The sequence below is a fragment of the Cariama cristata genome, unplaced genomic scaffold (assembly GCF_000690535.1).
Source record: "Cariama cristata isolate BGI_N322 unplaced genomic scaffold, ASM69053v1 scaffold15274, whole genome shotgun sequence".
Classification (NCBI taxonomy): Eukaryota; Metazoa; Chordata; class Aves; order Cariamiformes; family Cariamidae; genus Cariama; species Cariama cristata.
Genome location: NW_009612466.1, coordinates 35278 through 53755, shown reverse-complemented (window position 1 = coordinate 53755; position 18478 = coordinate 35278). Strand labels below are relative to the sequence as shown.

The 18478-nt window shown below is 39.5% G+C and overlaps 1 protein-coding gene across 1 annotated transcript in view; it reads right to left on the bottom strand.

Annotated features, from left to right (window-relative positions):
• The window catches only part of LOC104160520 (ankyrin-2-like), a 52928-nt gene extending 34769 nt beyond the window's left edge, over window positions 1-18159 (bottom strand). Inside the window, exons 1-2 of the mRNA XM_009698653.1 lie at window positions 17818-18159; window positions 4355-4456 (exon numbers count right to left, since the gene is read on the bottom strand). Coding sequence (XP_009696955.1) covers window positions 4355-4456; window positions 17818-18159 — 444 coding nt within the window. The remainder of the gene's footprint in view (window positions 1-4354; window positions 4457-17817) is intronic.
• Window positions 18160-18478: the final 319 nt, after the last annotated feature.

The window sequence follows — 18478 nt, the reverse complement described above, 5'->3', positions numbered from 1 at the left end:
TATTTAGATGGTGCACTGAAATTTTAGCCCATCTCATGATGCACAAGTTACAAAACAGAACGTATGTGACATTTCTATTGAATGAGTTGTTGATTTTTTTATGTTGTTCAAAACCAACCTTCAAGCAATTTTACTTTCAAAATTCATAGCCATTGTCCAGTTAGCGGTGATGGTGATTAAATCTGGCTAAGAGTTAGTGGAAAGTCAGACACCATACAGCCTGAGCTTTCAAGTCCCCCTTCAAAGAAATGCCATTGATTTCACTAGAATATCAAGACATTTTCCAGGACTGATGCAGACAGTTACTTGCATATTTATTTTAAGTCACGGTTATGGTCCTATTAAACTTGATGGCACTAGTCACTTAAATAAGCGTTGCAAATGTAGGTCCCTAGGCTACAAAGCAAAAGTAATTGGATTTATATGACAGACTTACAAAAGAGCCAAGCTAAACATTCTACCACATTACAGTCATATCAATGATGAAACTTTAACAGTGTATTTTTACAGCAGTAATAACTTTCCCAAAAGAGGAGGCAGTATTTTAAGCAGAAAATTTAAGTACCTTTTTATAACAACATGTAAAACAATTTATGTTCTAGGTAAGATTAACCAGTGATAAAAACATATTTTACAGTTTTCTGAAACAAGGTAAAAACCCATGGCTACTCTCTAACCATCTGAGGGTAATCAGAATTGCATTGCTAATGCAAGTGAGTCACACTGTTTTAATCTGCTTGGACACAAGTTAGCTAGTCAGCTAAAAATACCACCCACTGAATGTCTACTTACCGGCTGAGATCTCACAAAAATAGCAAGGGAAAACTCAGACTTCCGCACCTCAGGTCACAGGGGATCACACGCTTCGTGTGGGATGGCTAAGGAAAATCAATTGGCTGAGCATATTGTGTTCAGTGTGATAAAGTAGTATATAAGATTTCTATAATCCCCGGACGGCCCAGTGCTCTTTCTACTATGTGAGTGCACATTTCGAATTGGATTTGATCTTGCTCTTGGTGAAACAATTATATCTACGGCTCCTGCAATGGCTCCTCCGGGAGGCGACTGGCACTCTGGAGCGCTAAACCTCCTCCTCCTTCCTTTGAACTTCAAAATGAAGAAGTGGTTTAGAACCCACTGAAAATACAGAAGGTCATGCACTAACTACATAGTTGTGAAAAATTACTTCTAAAAAATTTTATGAAGGGCAAGATAGGATTTGGGCATTTGGGCAACCAGCAGACCAAGAAACTCTTCATTAGAACTGAACCACTGAAGTCAAAGATGCAGCAGAAATGCAAAACACCCTGGGTAAAACGGTACAAAGCTCTTTCTTATCATAATATGTTTAGGGCATACCACAAGTAAGCCAAAGGAAGCAGATGTATAAATACTGCCTTTGAAAAACTCCTTACAATTCTTTCTTCCCCTTCAAAGTAATCCGCTTACAGGTTTCTGAAGCAATTTACTAATAATTTTCATAAAAGTGGCTTCCAGATATCAAAGAAAACAAAAGTTTAATTTCTCCACTGAGGGTTCAGAGATCCAGTAATTGCAACCTAAATTCTAGAGACTGGGGGATTTGCCATCAGCACCGCTGGCAGGTCCTATTCCAGAGCACGCTGCCCAACAACTTGGTTACAATTCTTTCAGAAAAATGAAGACTTACAATTTCATGTGAGACTATTCCTCCTGCCACCAAAGAAAACCCATGCTTTCATAGCATTTCTCTGCTACCAAAGAAATCCACGGCTTCTGAAGTCCACGTTCATATCAAAGCAGGAAACAACTCAAGCTTTCACTCTGACGACTGACTTGGAAAATGTGTACCTTTCACCTTAGTTGTTCAAAACCAAATTAGAAATGCTGTTTCAACAACCTTTTTCCTTCTAGTTGCCCTGGAGGGCAATTCATATAGCTGTCACAGCTTAGTGAAGTAATAATACAATTTCCTTACTAATTCTAAAGACAAATACAGCTTTACTTCCTAAATATTTTACTTACTTATAATATGTATGTCCACAGCAACTAGCAACTCAGCTCCTGGACACAATTTACGGTAGAAGCCACAACTGCGTCTCAGGACACAGTAAGGAAAGTCTTGGCTATTTCTGATCTTAATCCGAATAGTGACCAGAAGAGCTAAGACAATATGGGTGTTCTCTCCACACAAAACCTAAAATAATGGGGTTTACTTCATTTTTTTCCACTATCAGCACTAGTATATTCCATCCCTACACATTTCCCAAAGGACAGAGCGGCTCCAAACATCTTATTTCTGAAACATACTCTGCCAAAAAGGGAATACTTCTTATTAAATCAAAACATTAAAGTAACGTGAATGACAGGGAGAAGATTAGATTCACAATGGAATTATCTTTCTTTTCTTCAGTAAAGCATCTACTCTCCATCATTTTTCTGTCTTTAGGTTATTTAGTGATACTTAGATGACACTTTTCACCACAGAATAGAAGAAATTTGAAAAAACTAATTTTAACAGAGTATGGCATATAAGCAAATAATATTTTAGTTCTAAAATTTTATTAAAATATTAACTGAATGATCTGAATAAAAACACATTAATAAAATCCACAAATAATGTGCAAATTTACCTATTTATTTCGCTAAGATCTGCTCTCTTTGGTATGAATTATTCAGTTGCTATCCTATTCCCTCAGCATTCACATTAATTTCATAAGCAAGCCAAGCAATAACAGGCCCTGAAAACTAAGCCTAAAACTGAAAACACAGACTACATTTCTTTATTTTGGAGAAACATGTATCAACATATTGCATATAGGGTCAGTCAGCATAATTTCTTTAAGTGTAGTAAAAAGTTTGTTACAAGTTTAGACCTGCAATTTCTTTTTTTAAGTTATTGCTATTACTATCATATGAATGAGAGTGTGTCCTGGAAGACAACTCTTGCTCTAGGTATGATCGAAACTCCAGACTCTAAAAACGTCTCCATGCTACAGGACTTAAACATAATACACTGAACATGAAAAAAAATGGTATTTACAAGAAACTTTTTTAGGTGACTGAAAAACGTTTTGCAATTCAATTTTGAAATCCACTCAAACACTACTGCATTCATCTTTGCCAACTGTTGCCTGAAAAACAGACTCTCTATCAGCCTCACTTTTCTTATCCATTCAAGATGACCTCACTTTAAAACTTCCAAGCAATGCCTTCACGTATAAGCGAAGGATACCACTTTTCATACATGGTTTTCAACTTCTTCCTTGGCTGTGCCAAGGACGCCAGTCCACACCGTCCTTTAGACAAATGTTTGCAACAAGCAGTTTGGAACTTTCTTTTAACTAACTCCTACACCTAAGAAGATGCCAGAAAAGAGGTCTTCAAAATAGCTTTAAAAAAACCCCAAACTGACAGCTGGCATGCTGTGGAATTTATTAATCACAGTCAGCTCACTGCCATCCTCTGCTCATCTGTCAACTTGTTGTAATACCTATTGCTCCTCAACTCCTATTTGCAATGCAAGTTCTCTGAAGAAAGGCATATCTTTCATTAAAATGAGGAAATCCCATTACACCGGCATGCCTCATTACAATTAATAAATGGATACAATAAACAGCAATAACAGAGCAAAAAATATGAGTGTTGGCACAGTCCTACTTCTCCAGACAAAGAAAAGAAGGAGAGACTCTCAGTATGGGAAAGAAAACTGGGTAACGGGTCAGCATCGGCTTCGCAAGTCTCCTGTTCAGACAGAGTTCAATCTCACTCTGTCACAGCGACACAAACCCAAGCAGACCGGGAGTGACGTGGGGGTTGCTGAACACGGATGCCTCAGGACATCTAAACTCTCACTTTCGACAAAGAAATCGTAGAACCAGAATTGCTGAGAACCTTCAACCTGATATCCAGGTGTATTTTATCATAGTATTTACCTGTATCCAAAGAATACTACATAATAACTTCCTCAACTAGAACTACTTTTTTTTTGCATAACTTGAGTATTTTGAAGAATACAGCTATATTGAGTGCTCACTGTTTCCATCAGCACTGGACCTTCACAAGAGCAGGTCCATCAGTGTTAGACTACCAAAGCATGCCTTAAGGTTTGATTCTAGGTACTTCGGTACCATATATCCACACTTCTGGGACACTGGCAAGAAAGAGGAGCCTCAAAAGGCTTACCACAAGGTTTTACTAAAAGCAGCACAATTTAACAGACATTATCAGCTTCCTGTAGAAAGGTATCACTGAAAACATAGCTTGAGGTGAATCCAAACATCTGTATGAAGTAATCTAGCCTCAAAAAACCTAGGTTTTGAGGGGGACTTCTTGCAACTCACTCTTGCAAACTTCTGTCCTTCAAATATCTTACCTGATTACATGTGTTAATGTCTATCCCACTTTTCAGGTATTCCACTACTTTGTCCAGATTGCCAGCTCTGGCAGCTCGGAGAAAGCTTGCATTGCTGTCAGACTGTAAAAAGATAATAAGAAAAAAAACCTCTAGTTAGCTTTTGCCTAAAAGAGAGCACAGTTTCATCACCAGTGAAATGTTTCCGCATTTTATGCTGCAGGAGAGTAAAACTGTGAAGAAAACTGACTTTACATTATATCTGCATTAATGAGCATATATGTATTTAAACAAGGCAATACCAGCACAAAAGAACTGCAGACCTGGCAGAGTAAGCAAAATAGTGCAATAATTGCTGAAGTTCAAAATTTAGCAAGAACCAAAGGAAAAAAAAAACCCAAACAAACAGAAGTCATAGTAACCGATATTAGCAACAAGAAAAAAATAAACACATCGACTTGCTAGTCATAGTTTCCTGTGTTTATATATACATATATATGCTCAAAACTCTGGCAAATAATTGACCACTCCTGTCATTGGCCATGCTCTTTAAGAAAACATACATTGGCTTTGAATTTGTGCTTGGCATAAGAAGTTACATGACCGCAGTGCATATTTGTGCACATATGCTGGCTTAACACAGAGGTACACACTGGAGAAAAACCATCTCCAAGAACAAAAAAAGTCCTATGGATGTATTTTATCACCTGTGACACAGAAGTGGGGCATGTTAAAGGGGGGAGGGGGAAAAACAAAAAAAAAAGGCCCACTAAACCGGTCAGCACTGCAAGTGTAGCTAACCACAGACCAAAGCAGCAGATGAAGTACTCAAGCCTGAGTAGCTAAATCCAGGACAATGTGGTAAACACGCTCGCTCCCAAACTGCCTGCATTCATACCTTCACGTTTAAAGCCCCGTTCACATTTATAGGTTTAAAAAAAATAAAATCATGCTTTCATTTTTCAGCTAGGTTGTGGGATGTACTGCTAAGCATGGGAGCGTGAAATGCGTCAGCCCTCTTGCCTTTTATCTACAATTATGACATGAAATTACATTGGCTGTTTGAAACCGGCGCATGCTTTGATGTTCACCCACGTGTGCACCTACACACAGGTAAATCCGCTACCAGCACAACTGCAGATACCAGGGGAAAACACAAAGACATGCAACAGAAGTAATGATTAAACAGAATAAGCTTTTGGGAACGCGCACAGAGACAGTAACAATTTTCATACTTCAAATAAATAAATAGAGTAGGAGTGAGTTTCAAAAAGCAGACACCTAACTGTAAAAGCCTGGTTTGTGGGGATGCAATCAGAGAGGATGCATGCATTCCACTGAAACACCTCCAACTGAGCACGTTTCACATCTAATTTCACCTCCCTGGCAGAAACACCAAGTGAAAACCATTCTTGCACATTGTGAGAATATCCCAAAAGCCTCCCACTTTCAGCTTATTAACACCGATCGACAAAGCAATTTATTTCAGTCACTCAATCCATTTCAATGCATTTATTTTGGTCACCCTACTTATCACGCTGTACGAACTTGCTTCACAATCCCCAATTCCAACCTATTTTAATCTGCAACAGATGGATATCATCAAAATTATTCTTCTTACAACTGCGCTACGTGCCAAGACAAAAATACTTCCTTTTAAATTCCTTTCAGCAAACTTCAGCACATTTTCCGCATCTTTTGCTGTTAAGAAAACAGACCACCTTTCTAAACACGCCACAGGGTGAAGGGGAAGGTAGCGCAGGAATTCACGTCGGCAGAGCCCTTTCTTAGCTTCAGGCTCCAGTCAGGCGAGCGTTTGGATGAGGCTTGACACAGGAGCAGATTCTGACAGGTACTTGAAAGAGATCTCTCTTCAGATCGAAGGACAGCTATTAGCACTGCACTGTCTCCTGTGATGTGTATGTGCGCGTAAAGAAACAAAACTATATTTTAACGCTTAAATGTCCTTCAAAAATCAACTGTCTTGGTAAAAACGTTAACCAAGAACAAATATTTAAGCACAAGGGGTAAATCCAGACACTTGAAATAAATGGGAAAAGCACCTTTGCCCTCAATAGGACACACGTTTTACCTTTGTTTTCCCCATTTTTTCCCCATGCTTTACTACTTCTACAATAATTTAACATGCCAAAGCTACCGTCATCTGGTTTTATACTTTTAAAAGGTTAAGCAAGAATGATGCAACAAATGAACATCGACAACTTCTGGTTTATTACAGATGAATCAATCATCGCTTATTTTTCTTTCACGCAGAGTAACACAAAAGGTTAAAAATGTTAGAGTCTCAATTATTGCTGGAAGCTCAGATTGTAGCTAAGACCATACGACTATATTCCACTTGCTTCTGGCTAAGAAGATGCAAGCAGTGCTTTCAAAATAGATTCTCATTTCCTTGATTCATACTTTTGTTATCTCAAAATTAAATTACTGCAATGCACATCACTTCAAGACACATTACATACACCTGACTATCAATTACAATGCAGAATATGAACTTCTCGTCTACTTGAAGAGTTATTATGAATTAACTTTTCATGATTAACTCCCTGCACAGGTACTTTTATGCCAGAAGCGTCTCTTGCTGTGTATATTCTCACTCAAATAACAGCGCTTGACCGTGAATAGAAGAGGAACAAAACTGCTAAAATCCCAGTGAAACACAACGTGATCTTGACGTTTCATTTAGGTGCCATTGAAAATCCTAGCCTCCATGATCTTTGGGGTTTTATGAAATACTCACTGTAACATGTATGTATCTCATATCAGGTGAATACGACTGTACCCATCTCTTCATAGTGTGGCTTCTCCGATTTCAAAATAGTTTGTCACAGACTTGCACGATGTTCTCATTTATATCAAACTTAAACACACAAATAGAAGACATCAAGCAGCAATTCAGCTGCTTCATACACAAATTCACATACAAATACCAGCGAGTGCTTCCATGAAATACTCAAAAGATTCAGCACTGTGTTTTAAAGCTTAGAAGTCCTAGAAATTAGGAATACTCAGATCTGCATTTTCTTTCCTGGTTTGTCAACTCCCATTTTTCAGCAGGTCATCAGTAGTTTGTCCTTTCCCCCATTCTTTTAAGGTCTTTAAAAAGCATTTTTGTCAGTACTACTGTCTCAGCAATTTACTCACGTTAGCACATTACGAATTCCAATCCATTTTGACAAAATTGTCTCAATAGTCAACTGCAGCAGTTTTCCATGCTAGGAAACTGTGGGTTTTGATCTGTGGGCTTTCCCAACTGATTCAGTAATCTCATGAAATATTTTGTTTCCTTACATGTCGATTTTTAGTTGAACTGATGACGCATTTCAGTGGCACAGAAGTTGGCATATCGGTCTTTACTAGTTTGTCGCCTGGTGAAGACAAACTGTCAACAAACTGTCATCTGAAGGTACTTTCTTTACAAGAAAGAAGATAAAAACATGCAGCCAGAGTCCTTTGCACCACGTGATACTTATCACGTCATCTCTTCCCATGCACACACCCCTGAGATCTTTTTTTTTTTCCAGGAGTTTTACACATGTATGCAGATCATGCTCCAAAGCACGCACTCTCCCAGTAAGGAAAAGAGAGGATTACAAGAGAAGAGTGTGCCGTAAGCAGGTACCAGCAAGCCCGAGACCAGGAGAGGCCCGCAAGCTGGGAAACTCCTGCGCCGACGTGTGAATTTGCTAAGTCTCCGCTGGCCTCTCTCCGTGCCCCCCAGCTCAGGCCAGTCAGAACTACGGACCACTCCGTTTACACGGGGTCACTAAGGCCGGGCAACCTGCTCAGTCTGTTACTAACACGCTATTAGAATAAGGTACGAAGGATCGGAGAATACTTCGCGGGTATTTTATAGCATGGGCCAAACTCACCACCTGTGGACTTCACAAGCTTTTTGTAAGGTACTACTCTGAGATATCCAACCCGCTCCACGACAAATCCACCACTGACAGTACTTAACACTAACATTTAACTGCTCCATAGAGAATTTTTCTTTTCACTACAATCGTGTCTGAATTTAGACTATTTACTTGCAGTTCTACAGACACCAAATATTGATCAAAGAGGAGGACAACACTCACTGTAAAATAAAGAAACCACAACCTCCAATACATACGCAGTAACAGTACTACAAGTCTTTGATAACTACTTCTCTTAAAACCCTGTTTGCAATGCAATTCTAATACATGCTATAGATTTGTGAGGAATATCTACTGTTATTGAACTTTATAAAAAGTTCCTATTTTTTAACTTAACTTTATTAACTTTTGACCGAGGACAAATAATTTCAGGCAGAAATGAGAATTTTCAGAGCACTATGAACAAATTAACTACAATGCGAAAAAAATTGCCATAACCTTAAGAACACTCACAGCAGAATGCAAAAGTGTTCTTTATAACTACCTAGTTGTCAGACATTGCACAAGAAAATATAAGAAATCAAGTGAATATATGAATTTTTCTTTTTTTAATTACTGAGAGGCTGTGGATTCAACTTCTTTCTTGCTAATTGCAATGCCAGAATTTTGCCTATATTTGAAACATAAAGCTCCGGGAATCTCAGTAATCAAATCATGTATGGAAATTAGTATTTTATTCAAATAGACAGAAACCTTCCCTTCCGGCTCCTCTGTGTTCGCTCCAGTTGCCTTTCCTGTCTCACGGCATACCACATCACTTACCGCACATAGCACGCGCCTGTTTCTCAAAGGCATTTTATAGAGATGTGCAAAAATAAATCATGAAATCATATGCTGTACCAAACTCACAGGAATTTCCCCACATACCCAAAGTTGCTGGTGAAAACCAGCTTCATGCTTAAGAAGGAAAGATTGGGAGAGTAGGAGGCTTCAGTTTTCAAAAGACAGCTTTCATAATAACATTATCCAAACCACTCAAATACTTGTTTGAAATCATGTCTATGGTAAAATTATTCCTGCCAGTTGGCTTTGGTTTTTCCCTCCCTCCAAATAAGGTGACTGACCTCAGTCTGTCCATAATCACCAATCTCTCTGTGGGAGAACAGAAGCTACCAACAAGGCCTACTGAACAATTCTCATCTGTGAAGTACAGTTTATTAACTGAACAACAGCAAAAACAGAATTCAAAACTGATGTATAATAGCCAAATAGTAGTGTTACACTTTAATTTAACATATTTGGTTTGTATGTGTATTAAAGTGTATATCTGAATACTAATAACCCTTTCAGACTTACATGTCAAGCAACAACTCTGGGACATATTGCTTTGATTTTACGGAGAAAGTTTATTTAGCTGTAACTTTTGAAGAGGCTGACCCTGATCAGGAGGTGAGCAAATTATTAACTTGCTATTAACCTGCTATTAACGCGCATGCTTTATATAAATCGAGAAACTCAAATCATTAGCAGTTACCAAAACTTTCGTGTTAAATTGAATCCTGCGTTATTATTGCACATAAAATCAACACGAAGACAGGACGACATGTCAATATGGCAGTCTTCAGGGTTATCTGACAGTGTTCATGTCATTTACAAACTTCAGAGTTGTAAGGCAGTGTTTGTCCAACAGCTGTTTCTAGAATTAATAAAATGCTGATGGCTCATTAACTCTTCTTCTTCATTAAAAAGCTCTTAATTGACTGGTGGCTCATCACGTTAGTATATTCAGGTAACGCCTGGAGTTGAGAGCAGAAGGAAAGTGTTATAATCTAAACTCAGGTTTTCATGGCTTCTTGATGTTATTCAGTACCTAAAAGCTGCAGGGGGGGGGAATGACAGGTATGTAAACACTTTCCATTAATTTTTTATTACGCCATACTTTCTACAGTGTCAATTTATGCTCCTACCCTTGAGACAACCACTAAATTTTGTCCCAATTGGCTTGGTTATTCTCTGATTTCAGAAACCATCTGTTCAAAGCAGCCATCATTTAATTGGGTGCAACTCTAAAAGCGGCACAGATGAGGTGTTACCATTACCCAATTCATTTGTCACATACGTATTTTGTGCCAGCATGGTGGCTTTTTCCATACCAGCACTCAAATGTAAGAGATGGGACTTCAAAAGGAATGCTTTTTCCTCACGGTTTTTGCAAAACTTGCCAGCTAGTTTTTCAGCAGCTCACATTTTATCTTTTGTACCCTGAATTATTTTTTTACTGAGCTGAGAGCGCTGCTGATCTCCAAAGGGCATCACAACAGAACAACGGTGATATTGTGAACAGCAAGCCTAAGATGCAGCTATGACTGCAAGAAGGAAAAGGATTTTTTTTTTTTTTTTTGGTTAATTAAACTACCACAGCAGAGTCTCAGCCTGCAGTTCTGTTACGCATGCCAGAACGTGAGCTAAATCTTGCACTTGCGATAGCACAGGCTCAGTAATCTAACACTGGTAAATGAGTTAAATGAGATGATAACAGCTTTAATGGAAACATATTTTCCCAGCCTTTAATGAAATAACATTCATCTTCTGAAAGAAAAGAAATACATCAGTGCTTTACTTTCAAAGCCACTTCCTTTGCTTATAAAAATGTATGTTTTCCTCCCACTGATTTACTGGAAGACATGAAGGAAGACAGATTCAGTCGCAGTTCTTAAAGAAATTTCAGTATCTACATTCTTGGATGAACAACATGCCCAATTTTCTTATTTCAATTTCAAACGAGTATTTTTATCACACAGCTTTTCCCGTTCAAGCATGCATAGGCATTTCGCAGCACGTTATGTCCCTTTGGTTGCACAGAATTTGTTAATAAACAGTTGAAGTGAAAAGCCCACCATTCTAAAATAGCAGTCTCAACTCCACAAACACCTCTTTCTCATAATCTAAAGCATCTTCTTATCCAGGAAAAAGTCACAACTGACCTTACAATACGCTAATTTATTTTTTTTTTTAGAAATCAGAAGCTGAATCATAGGAACTGTGAAGTGTGAAGAGGAAGACAAGCTTTCAGAGACTAGAGATCACTGGTAAGTTAAATATTCTTTACTAACATGTAGCTAACAGCATCTAGCAAATAATTATTTTAACCTCAGGGGTCATTCTCTCTAGGTTGATGACGATGGTTATAAATCAGAAAAATATTCTTTTAAGTACATATTATGCACCTGAATAATTTAAGGCACTTTGAGTATTTAGGCCAATTAATTATAGAGCGTCATGAAGGAGGCGGAGAAGTTGGCACCACTTTTACTGGCACTGAGCTGGAACTGTGTCTGGAGTTGCCCTCACCGTAATGTTGCACACGGTTTGGGCATGGGCCCACGCCTGGGCGTAAAGACCATTGCTACGTACAGCAAAAAGTATTGTGTAATAACAGGATAGGGAAATAGCTGCAAGAAAAGAAAAAGCCTTTATGCTATACAGTGCATACAACCCAGGATTAAAACATTTGGTGATTTCAAATCAAAACTAGTTTGCACATACTTCAACACAGAAAATGATTGCCTGACACAGAAAAACCCGTGATGGAGTTGCCCGGATTCAGAAGTGACCCTTTCAGCATGTCCCGTGTTCCTCAGAATGAATATTCTCTCATTAGAGCTACTAAGGGATGTGTAGGAGCCAAAACTCTACAGTGCCAAAGGAGGCGGGAAGACTAACGCTGTTTGTTTAGTATACATGCCGGTAAAAGCTTCCTTATGTCAGACAAAGAGGCTGCAACCCAAAGGAGACACAGTGTCTAACAGCATTCAAGACTTCAAGCGTCCTTGAGCAATGGATGTCATTGGCCTGACCGGAGATGGAAAGAGCCATGGCAGAAAAGAAGCTAAGAAAATACAACCAGGCTGCAGAATGCATTATGAGGTATGCACTTTATAAAATAACAAATATATTATAATCCCAATATATTTTAATAACTGTTGAATTGAAAGACTTCTTCCAGTAGTTTTACTATTTGCATATCACAGTTATGTAGCGGTTTCCTATCTTACTAGGAAGACTGTTCTCAGAAAGCTGCGTTCAATATTTAGAAAGTTTCTTATTGCGGTTATACTACCCCAACAAACATGTATTTTTCAGTAATATAAGGAGGAGAAAACTATGCCTAGCTAACAGCTCTATCTGAACACCAGTTCCTGCTACAAGATTGCTCCACACAGACACAACTGAAAGTTTTCACATGCTTATAGACCCTTCTTATTTTTACTAATGGAAAAGCCAGGCTTCAACTTTCTGTCTTTTGATACCGATGGGAAAATTCTCAATTATTTGCAAGGGATGACTTTCATTTTATGCTGGTTGTTATACTTTGACATCTTTGACTCTTTTGCCAACTCCTCCTTGCATTTCCAGAGCTTGCAGGATACCAGCCCTCCAGCCACTCTTTCCTTTCCACTGGAATGTACAAACACCTTATCAGCTTTACTTTGTTTTTAGCCAAGAGAAGAATAAAGGGCTACATTTGGCAAAACACTTCAAAATATGCTTCATTTTTACCACATCTTTAGGTCCAACTGATCTCAAATTAAACAGGTTTAAGTTATTTGCTAAAGGATGGATGTAAATGCATGCTTAACTGCATTCCTGAGTTTGGGCCAATATTAGCAAGTACAGCAGCAGCAAAAGAGGAAGAGAAAATGAATGTAAAATCAACCCTTACTTAAGCCAAGAAGCAAACATCTTCTATAAGCCCTTTATGATACTTAGCTGCCACAGACATCCGTAGGAGTACTCCCACTACCTTCATTAATTTGACATACTGGCCTCACTGCCAGCTGACTTGTACTATGTCAATGAAGGATTTGTGAGAACTGAGGCAAAACTGCATAGTTTTCTATGAAAAAGAATAGAATAAAAGTCTTTTGCCCAGCTGCATGTTCCTCCCAAATACAGTATTTGAAATCATAGAAGTTATTTTAATCCACACTGATTTTAAAACATAAAGGAACATCAGTAACAGGGTTCTAATCCAGAACAGCACTTCAGTACCAGCTGAACTTCAGGCATGTGCAATCCCTGATGTCCCACTGGGCTCTTCATGTTCTCAAAACCAAACATTTTGGTGGAAGTCCCAGCTTGGAAACAACACGTGCAAGTCTGAATTATACTCCTCAGTGTGAATCTAAAAAATAGAATCTCAAAAGCGCCTGGAAAACATAGCCTGGATTTTTTAAAAAAGAAAAGACAAGGGGGGGGGGGGGGAACAAACAAACAAAAACCAACAAACGAAAACCCAAAGGATTTGGGTTTAAAGGATGAAAACTTTTACCATAGTCTGAGTAATCTTAAAAACTAGAAAAATCTTCATGTCTTTTACTAAGACTTTCAAACTACTCTAGAAATAGAAATGGATAATCCCATTGTTTAATGGCAAAACTTCCTGTGCTGGAATTTGAGTGGAAGTATCATTTAGCTGTTTCCTGAAACAACAAGGATTCGGGATATGTTCAAAAGAACCACAGGATCGACCTAAGTTCTCCTACGTGACACATGTATTTACTGAAGTCTCTGAAATACTGATACGGAACCAAGGAAAAATATTTAGGATCACCTGGATACCCCATATTGAGGTTTTTGAGGTCTTAGTAACAACTTTAGAACTTGGCAAGCATTTAACTGGTTTCCATGGCAAGTTTCCACTACTAATGATGTTGCTAAACAGACAGGTAATAATGCTAGAACACCTCTAGAAAGAATTAGGATGCCATTCCACGCATATCTAGCAGAACAATAACTAGGCTTAACAAAAATCCAGCCTGGAAGTGAAGTTGATAGCATTATCTGTCAACAGTCTGTCATAACTCTCATTAATTTTTCACCCCCTTCTATCCCTTGCCTTATCATCAAGGGCACATTTTCTAATAAAAGAGATGTGCTAACATCATCAGTGCTAAAGAATCAAACAGCTTTACTCACCTAAACACCATTAACCGATTGCCCATCGATTCAAACTTACTGGCATCATAAACAGAAAAAAAATGATTTAATGTTCTTTTGAGATGGACTAAAATAGACGCAAACAAAATGGATGCTACTGAAATGCAGCAGTTTCTAATTCAATGCCAGTTCTGCTACCAAGACTCATCATAAACACCTTACTTGTACAGAAAAGTAAAAGAGATACCAAAGTAGTAAATGAAGAATTTTTAACTTTGTCCATTGTGGAAAGAAACCAGGTTTCATTTAGGAGGTTTTTTTTAGGATTCATGCAAATAGCATTGTACCCAGCACAGATAATGTCCTGTTCTCTCTTCATACTAATTTGTCCCCAGTCAACTGGGGAGTTACACTTGAAGCATATCTAAACCACACAAAACTCTTCTCTTCATTAACCTGGCATTTGCTGTTTGTATATTGGTCGTGATAGTAAGTACTCTTTGTCTTCCCTTAGTTCCCAGCTGAACACCATCTGTAAAACAAAACTCCTGTAATCCTGGGTCTAAATTTCAAACGATTCAGCCCTAGGCAGCAAAGAGAGGAATCAGTTTCATCTAACTTCACCTGTACAAAAGCTACACCTCTAACTCAAGCAGGCCACATAGGAGGCTCCCTATGGCATCAAGTAATACAGTCAGGCAAAGGCATACTGCCTAAAAGCAGTTTATCTCATTTTAAGGTAAGAGTCTAAAATACACAGAATGAATAGCTCTTTGGCCGCATTTTCCACTGTCTTTAAGCCCCTGCAGCGCACGGCTCTGGCCCACTGAAGTACTTAACACTTTCTGGTTTCAATCCCAGGCACGCACTCACATTTGCTGTAGTAATGGGCACCAGCTGGACCGTGAGTCCTACACTCTGCAAACGCAGATATTTCCCAAGGTTTTGCAAATTGCTTATCACTTCTCAGCATCACTGCTTCACAGTCAGCTCCCTCTATTGACTCCCTCGCTGTCTTGTGCGACGACATCAAAGTCCACATTGCCAAATCCACTCCCTTGAGCAGGGAGAGAAAACTCCTCCTCTGAACGAGGCAGCAGGCATTCAGAATGATCCTGCCCTGAAACTCAGACCACAGTCTGTCCTAGGTAGTCGGAAATACGACATGATCCCGCACCATGACGCAAGACTGGATCATACACTTTCCAGAGGAAATACGAAGGTAATTAAATATCCAAGTAAAGAGGGAGACTAATGTACAGTGAACGCAACAGCCCCAGTGCTTTGTCATCTGAGATGTCTTTGTTTTGGCACATCTAAAAAAAAATTAAATCTATAATATAGGATTATGAAATAGTTTGTTGATTTTTTTTTTAATGCTGTTATGATTTCAAATACGAACTCAGTAACAAAATTTGACTCCCCATTTCAGAAAGTTACTTGGCCTCATATAGACAATTCAGGATAGTCAAACCAACACACTCCTGATTGCTTCAGCAAGATGGACCTGAAGCAGCAGACTGTATTTGATTTCAGTTTAGAAAAGATTAGATTATGCAAAGCAATTCTGCCACTTGAGTTGGCTCTGTACCAATGGAATTTTTCTGAACCTTATATCTGGTACCAGTTTCATGGAGTCATCACATTCAGCTTGATGGGGCACTCTTTTTGAGAAACCAACACAGCGAGCATGGCTACAGCTGTATAAAAGCATAGGAAATGTATAGCTAACAAAGTATTGTGCTGGATACTATGTTCCTGTTTGGGAAAGAAAATATATACAATTTCTCCCTTCAGGACAAAACTTTGCTGACATTTCTAATTTACAGACACCTGTTTTTCTTTTATTTTTAATCTTTTTGTAAGGAATCATAATAAGAAGTATAATGAGCAACTGTAAACCTTCTTAGGGAAATACAGCAATTTTCCTTTGTAATCCTCCAAGCACTGTACCATCTGAATCAAGGCAGACATTTTAAAGCAATGCTGTCAGCCCCTACCAGAGCCATAGAAAGCCAAGATCTTATGACTAATTGAATCAAAGACATTATCAAAGTGCCTGATCTCTGCCTGCTATGAAAAGCTCTGAAGGCTGACTGAAAAGTATCAAAAAAAGGAAAAAAACCAAAGCACAACAAACCAACCCCCAAACCCCCTCGAAGATCACATGCTGCTCCGGTTGGCTCACTCCTGCCTCCTCGAAGACCTGACCTTCTGCAGAAGGGCAGCCTGGAGACTGCACATTCAGAGAGAGAGAGAACCGCTTCAGAGTCTGCTTATTTGTGTCACAGGGAACTTCCACACAGCCGCTGACAGCTCCAGGTCGCTCACGGTAAGGGCTATACCGTAAGGTCTGTTGAAATCCCCATATTCAGCCACGGGAGCAGGCCTGTCCTCCCTGCCGCTGCCCCGGGAAGTCCTGTGCTTGCATTGTCCCTCCCCCTGACTGCAGGTTTCCCATCTCAAATGCTGGAGCTTATTTGTTAATTAAATCAAGAACGGCTTGGTGGGAGAAAAAAAAAAAAAGTCTGAAAAGTCAAAGAAACAGTTTAGTTTCACGTTTTACCTTGAAGAAAGTTTTATTTCTGAAGAACACATCCAACTGTGCTGTCAGTGAAATAAGTAGTAAAACTGGTCAAAAAATTTCAGCCAAAAAAAATTTCCTACTAGAAAACCAAGACAGCATCAAAATTATTTTCCAGGACAAAGCAGAACTTCTTGTGAGCTGCTGCTGGGAGCACCTCCGGTCTCCTCTTCCCTTCACTCAGCTACTTTTCCTATAATGCAGCGCAGTAACTCATGCAAGTGCAAAGCATAATGTTGACCTGAGAACAACTTTATTTTAGATCAATATCGGAAAACATAATACTTGGATATATGGACACTAAAGGTTTTCTGATCTTCCTGTCCTACCAGAAGTTTTGACACTAATCCTTTCATTGCCAATTTGGAATGAAACAACCATTTAATAATGAATTTCCCAAGGGGGGGGGGAAAAAAAAAAAAGAAGAAAAAAGAGACAAGAGGCACTCCATTTGCCCTAGACATTGCACAAGTATTCATGTCAATAAGTTTCTTCTGGTTGGCAGCGCAAACGCTGACGTGAGTGTGAGAACCGCTTGCTGCATGCCTAACTCTCAAGTCCCACAGTCACCAGCGTGACCCCCTTGCGTGTGCCTGGTCCCGCTCACTGTAACCCTCCTCCGCGTAGAGAGCGGTGGGCTTCCATCTCTACTGCAAACCCAGAAAATAATATCATGTACTGGACAGACAACAGCTTAAAAAAAAGTTACAGAGTTGAAGTTTTGAGAACAATCGATGCAGGATTGTTTATAGCAGTTGCGTGAACGAGGATAACTGATCACACCCATTCATTTGAAGGACTTGTTTCACTGACAGTGGTCTCTCTCCATGTACCTAACCTTTCGGTAGCTGACAACAATTTTAAGTGACTGCTTAGCTTACTGACAGCTAATTTTTAATTACAGACAGTCACAATAGCAAAAGCAAAGCTTGAACATAGACACACTTAGCAGATTTCTTAATATCGCAAGCTATCAAGTAAGATTCAGGCTGAGCAAAGAGATCTTTTTAAAATCTAACATGCACAACCCTGACCTTAAGTTTTTCCTGTGATTCCTCTTTTCTTCAGCCAAGACTTACCGGGCCTTCAGGATCTTTATTTTCTTCACTGGTGCATCCATAATAGTCAGGGGTTTTATCCAAATCCTGTATGTTCCCCGGTGTTCTTAAGCCCTTATCGGAATGACAAGACTGGCAAATCGGTGCATTGCCCATATCAGTTCTTCTGCTACCCCCTGCAAGCGGGATTGCCTTGCGCGGCCAGGGGTGCCCAGCGCTCCCGAAGGACAGCTGACGGCCCCGGAGGAGGCTCCCGCCCGTGCTCCGCTCCCCGGCCGCTCGTACCAGGCTCCCTTCCCCGAGCCGTCCTGTGTCACGCAGAACCCGAAACCCCAGCAACTGCGGGCAGCAGTCGGTGACCATTTCCAATTCAGGCGCTGCCTGTCTATTTTTACACCTACCAGGCCAGCTATGCATGTAAATGGCGTTGCGGTGGGGGGGAACTGCTTTCCAGCATCCAGCCAGCCTGCCTCGCACATAAAGTTAAAGTCCCACGGAGCAAAATGCTTCTACATGTGAGGGTTATTGAATTACCCCGTTGCATGCCTTTGAATGCTTTGGGTTTTTTCCTACCGCTCTGGGTCTCACTGTGTTTACATAAAGCACTAAATTTCAGAATGTTGCTAATGCCTTCTGAGTTTCTAACTCAAAAAACATTATTAATTCAAGTTGCATCTATTTG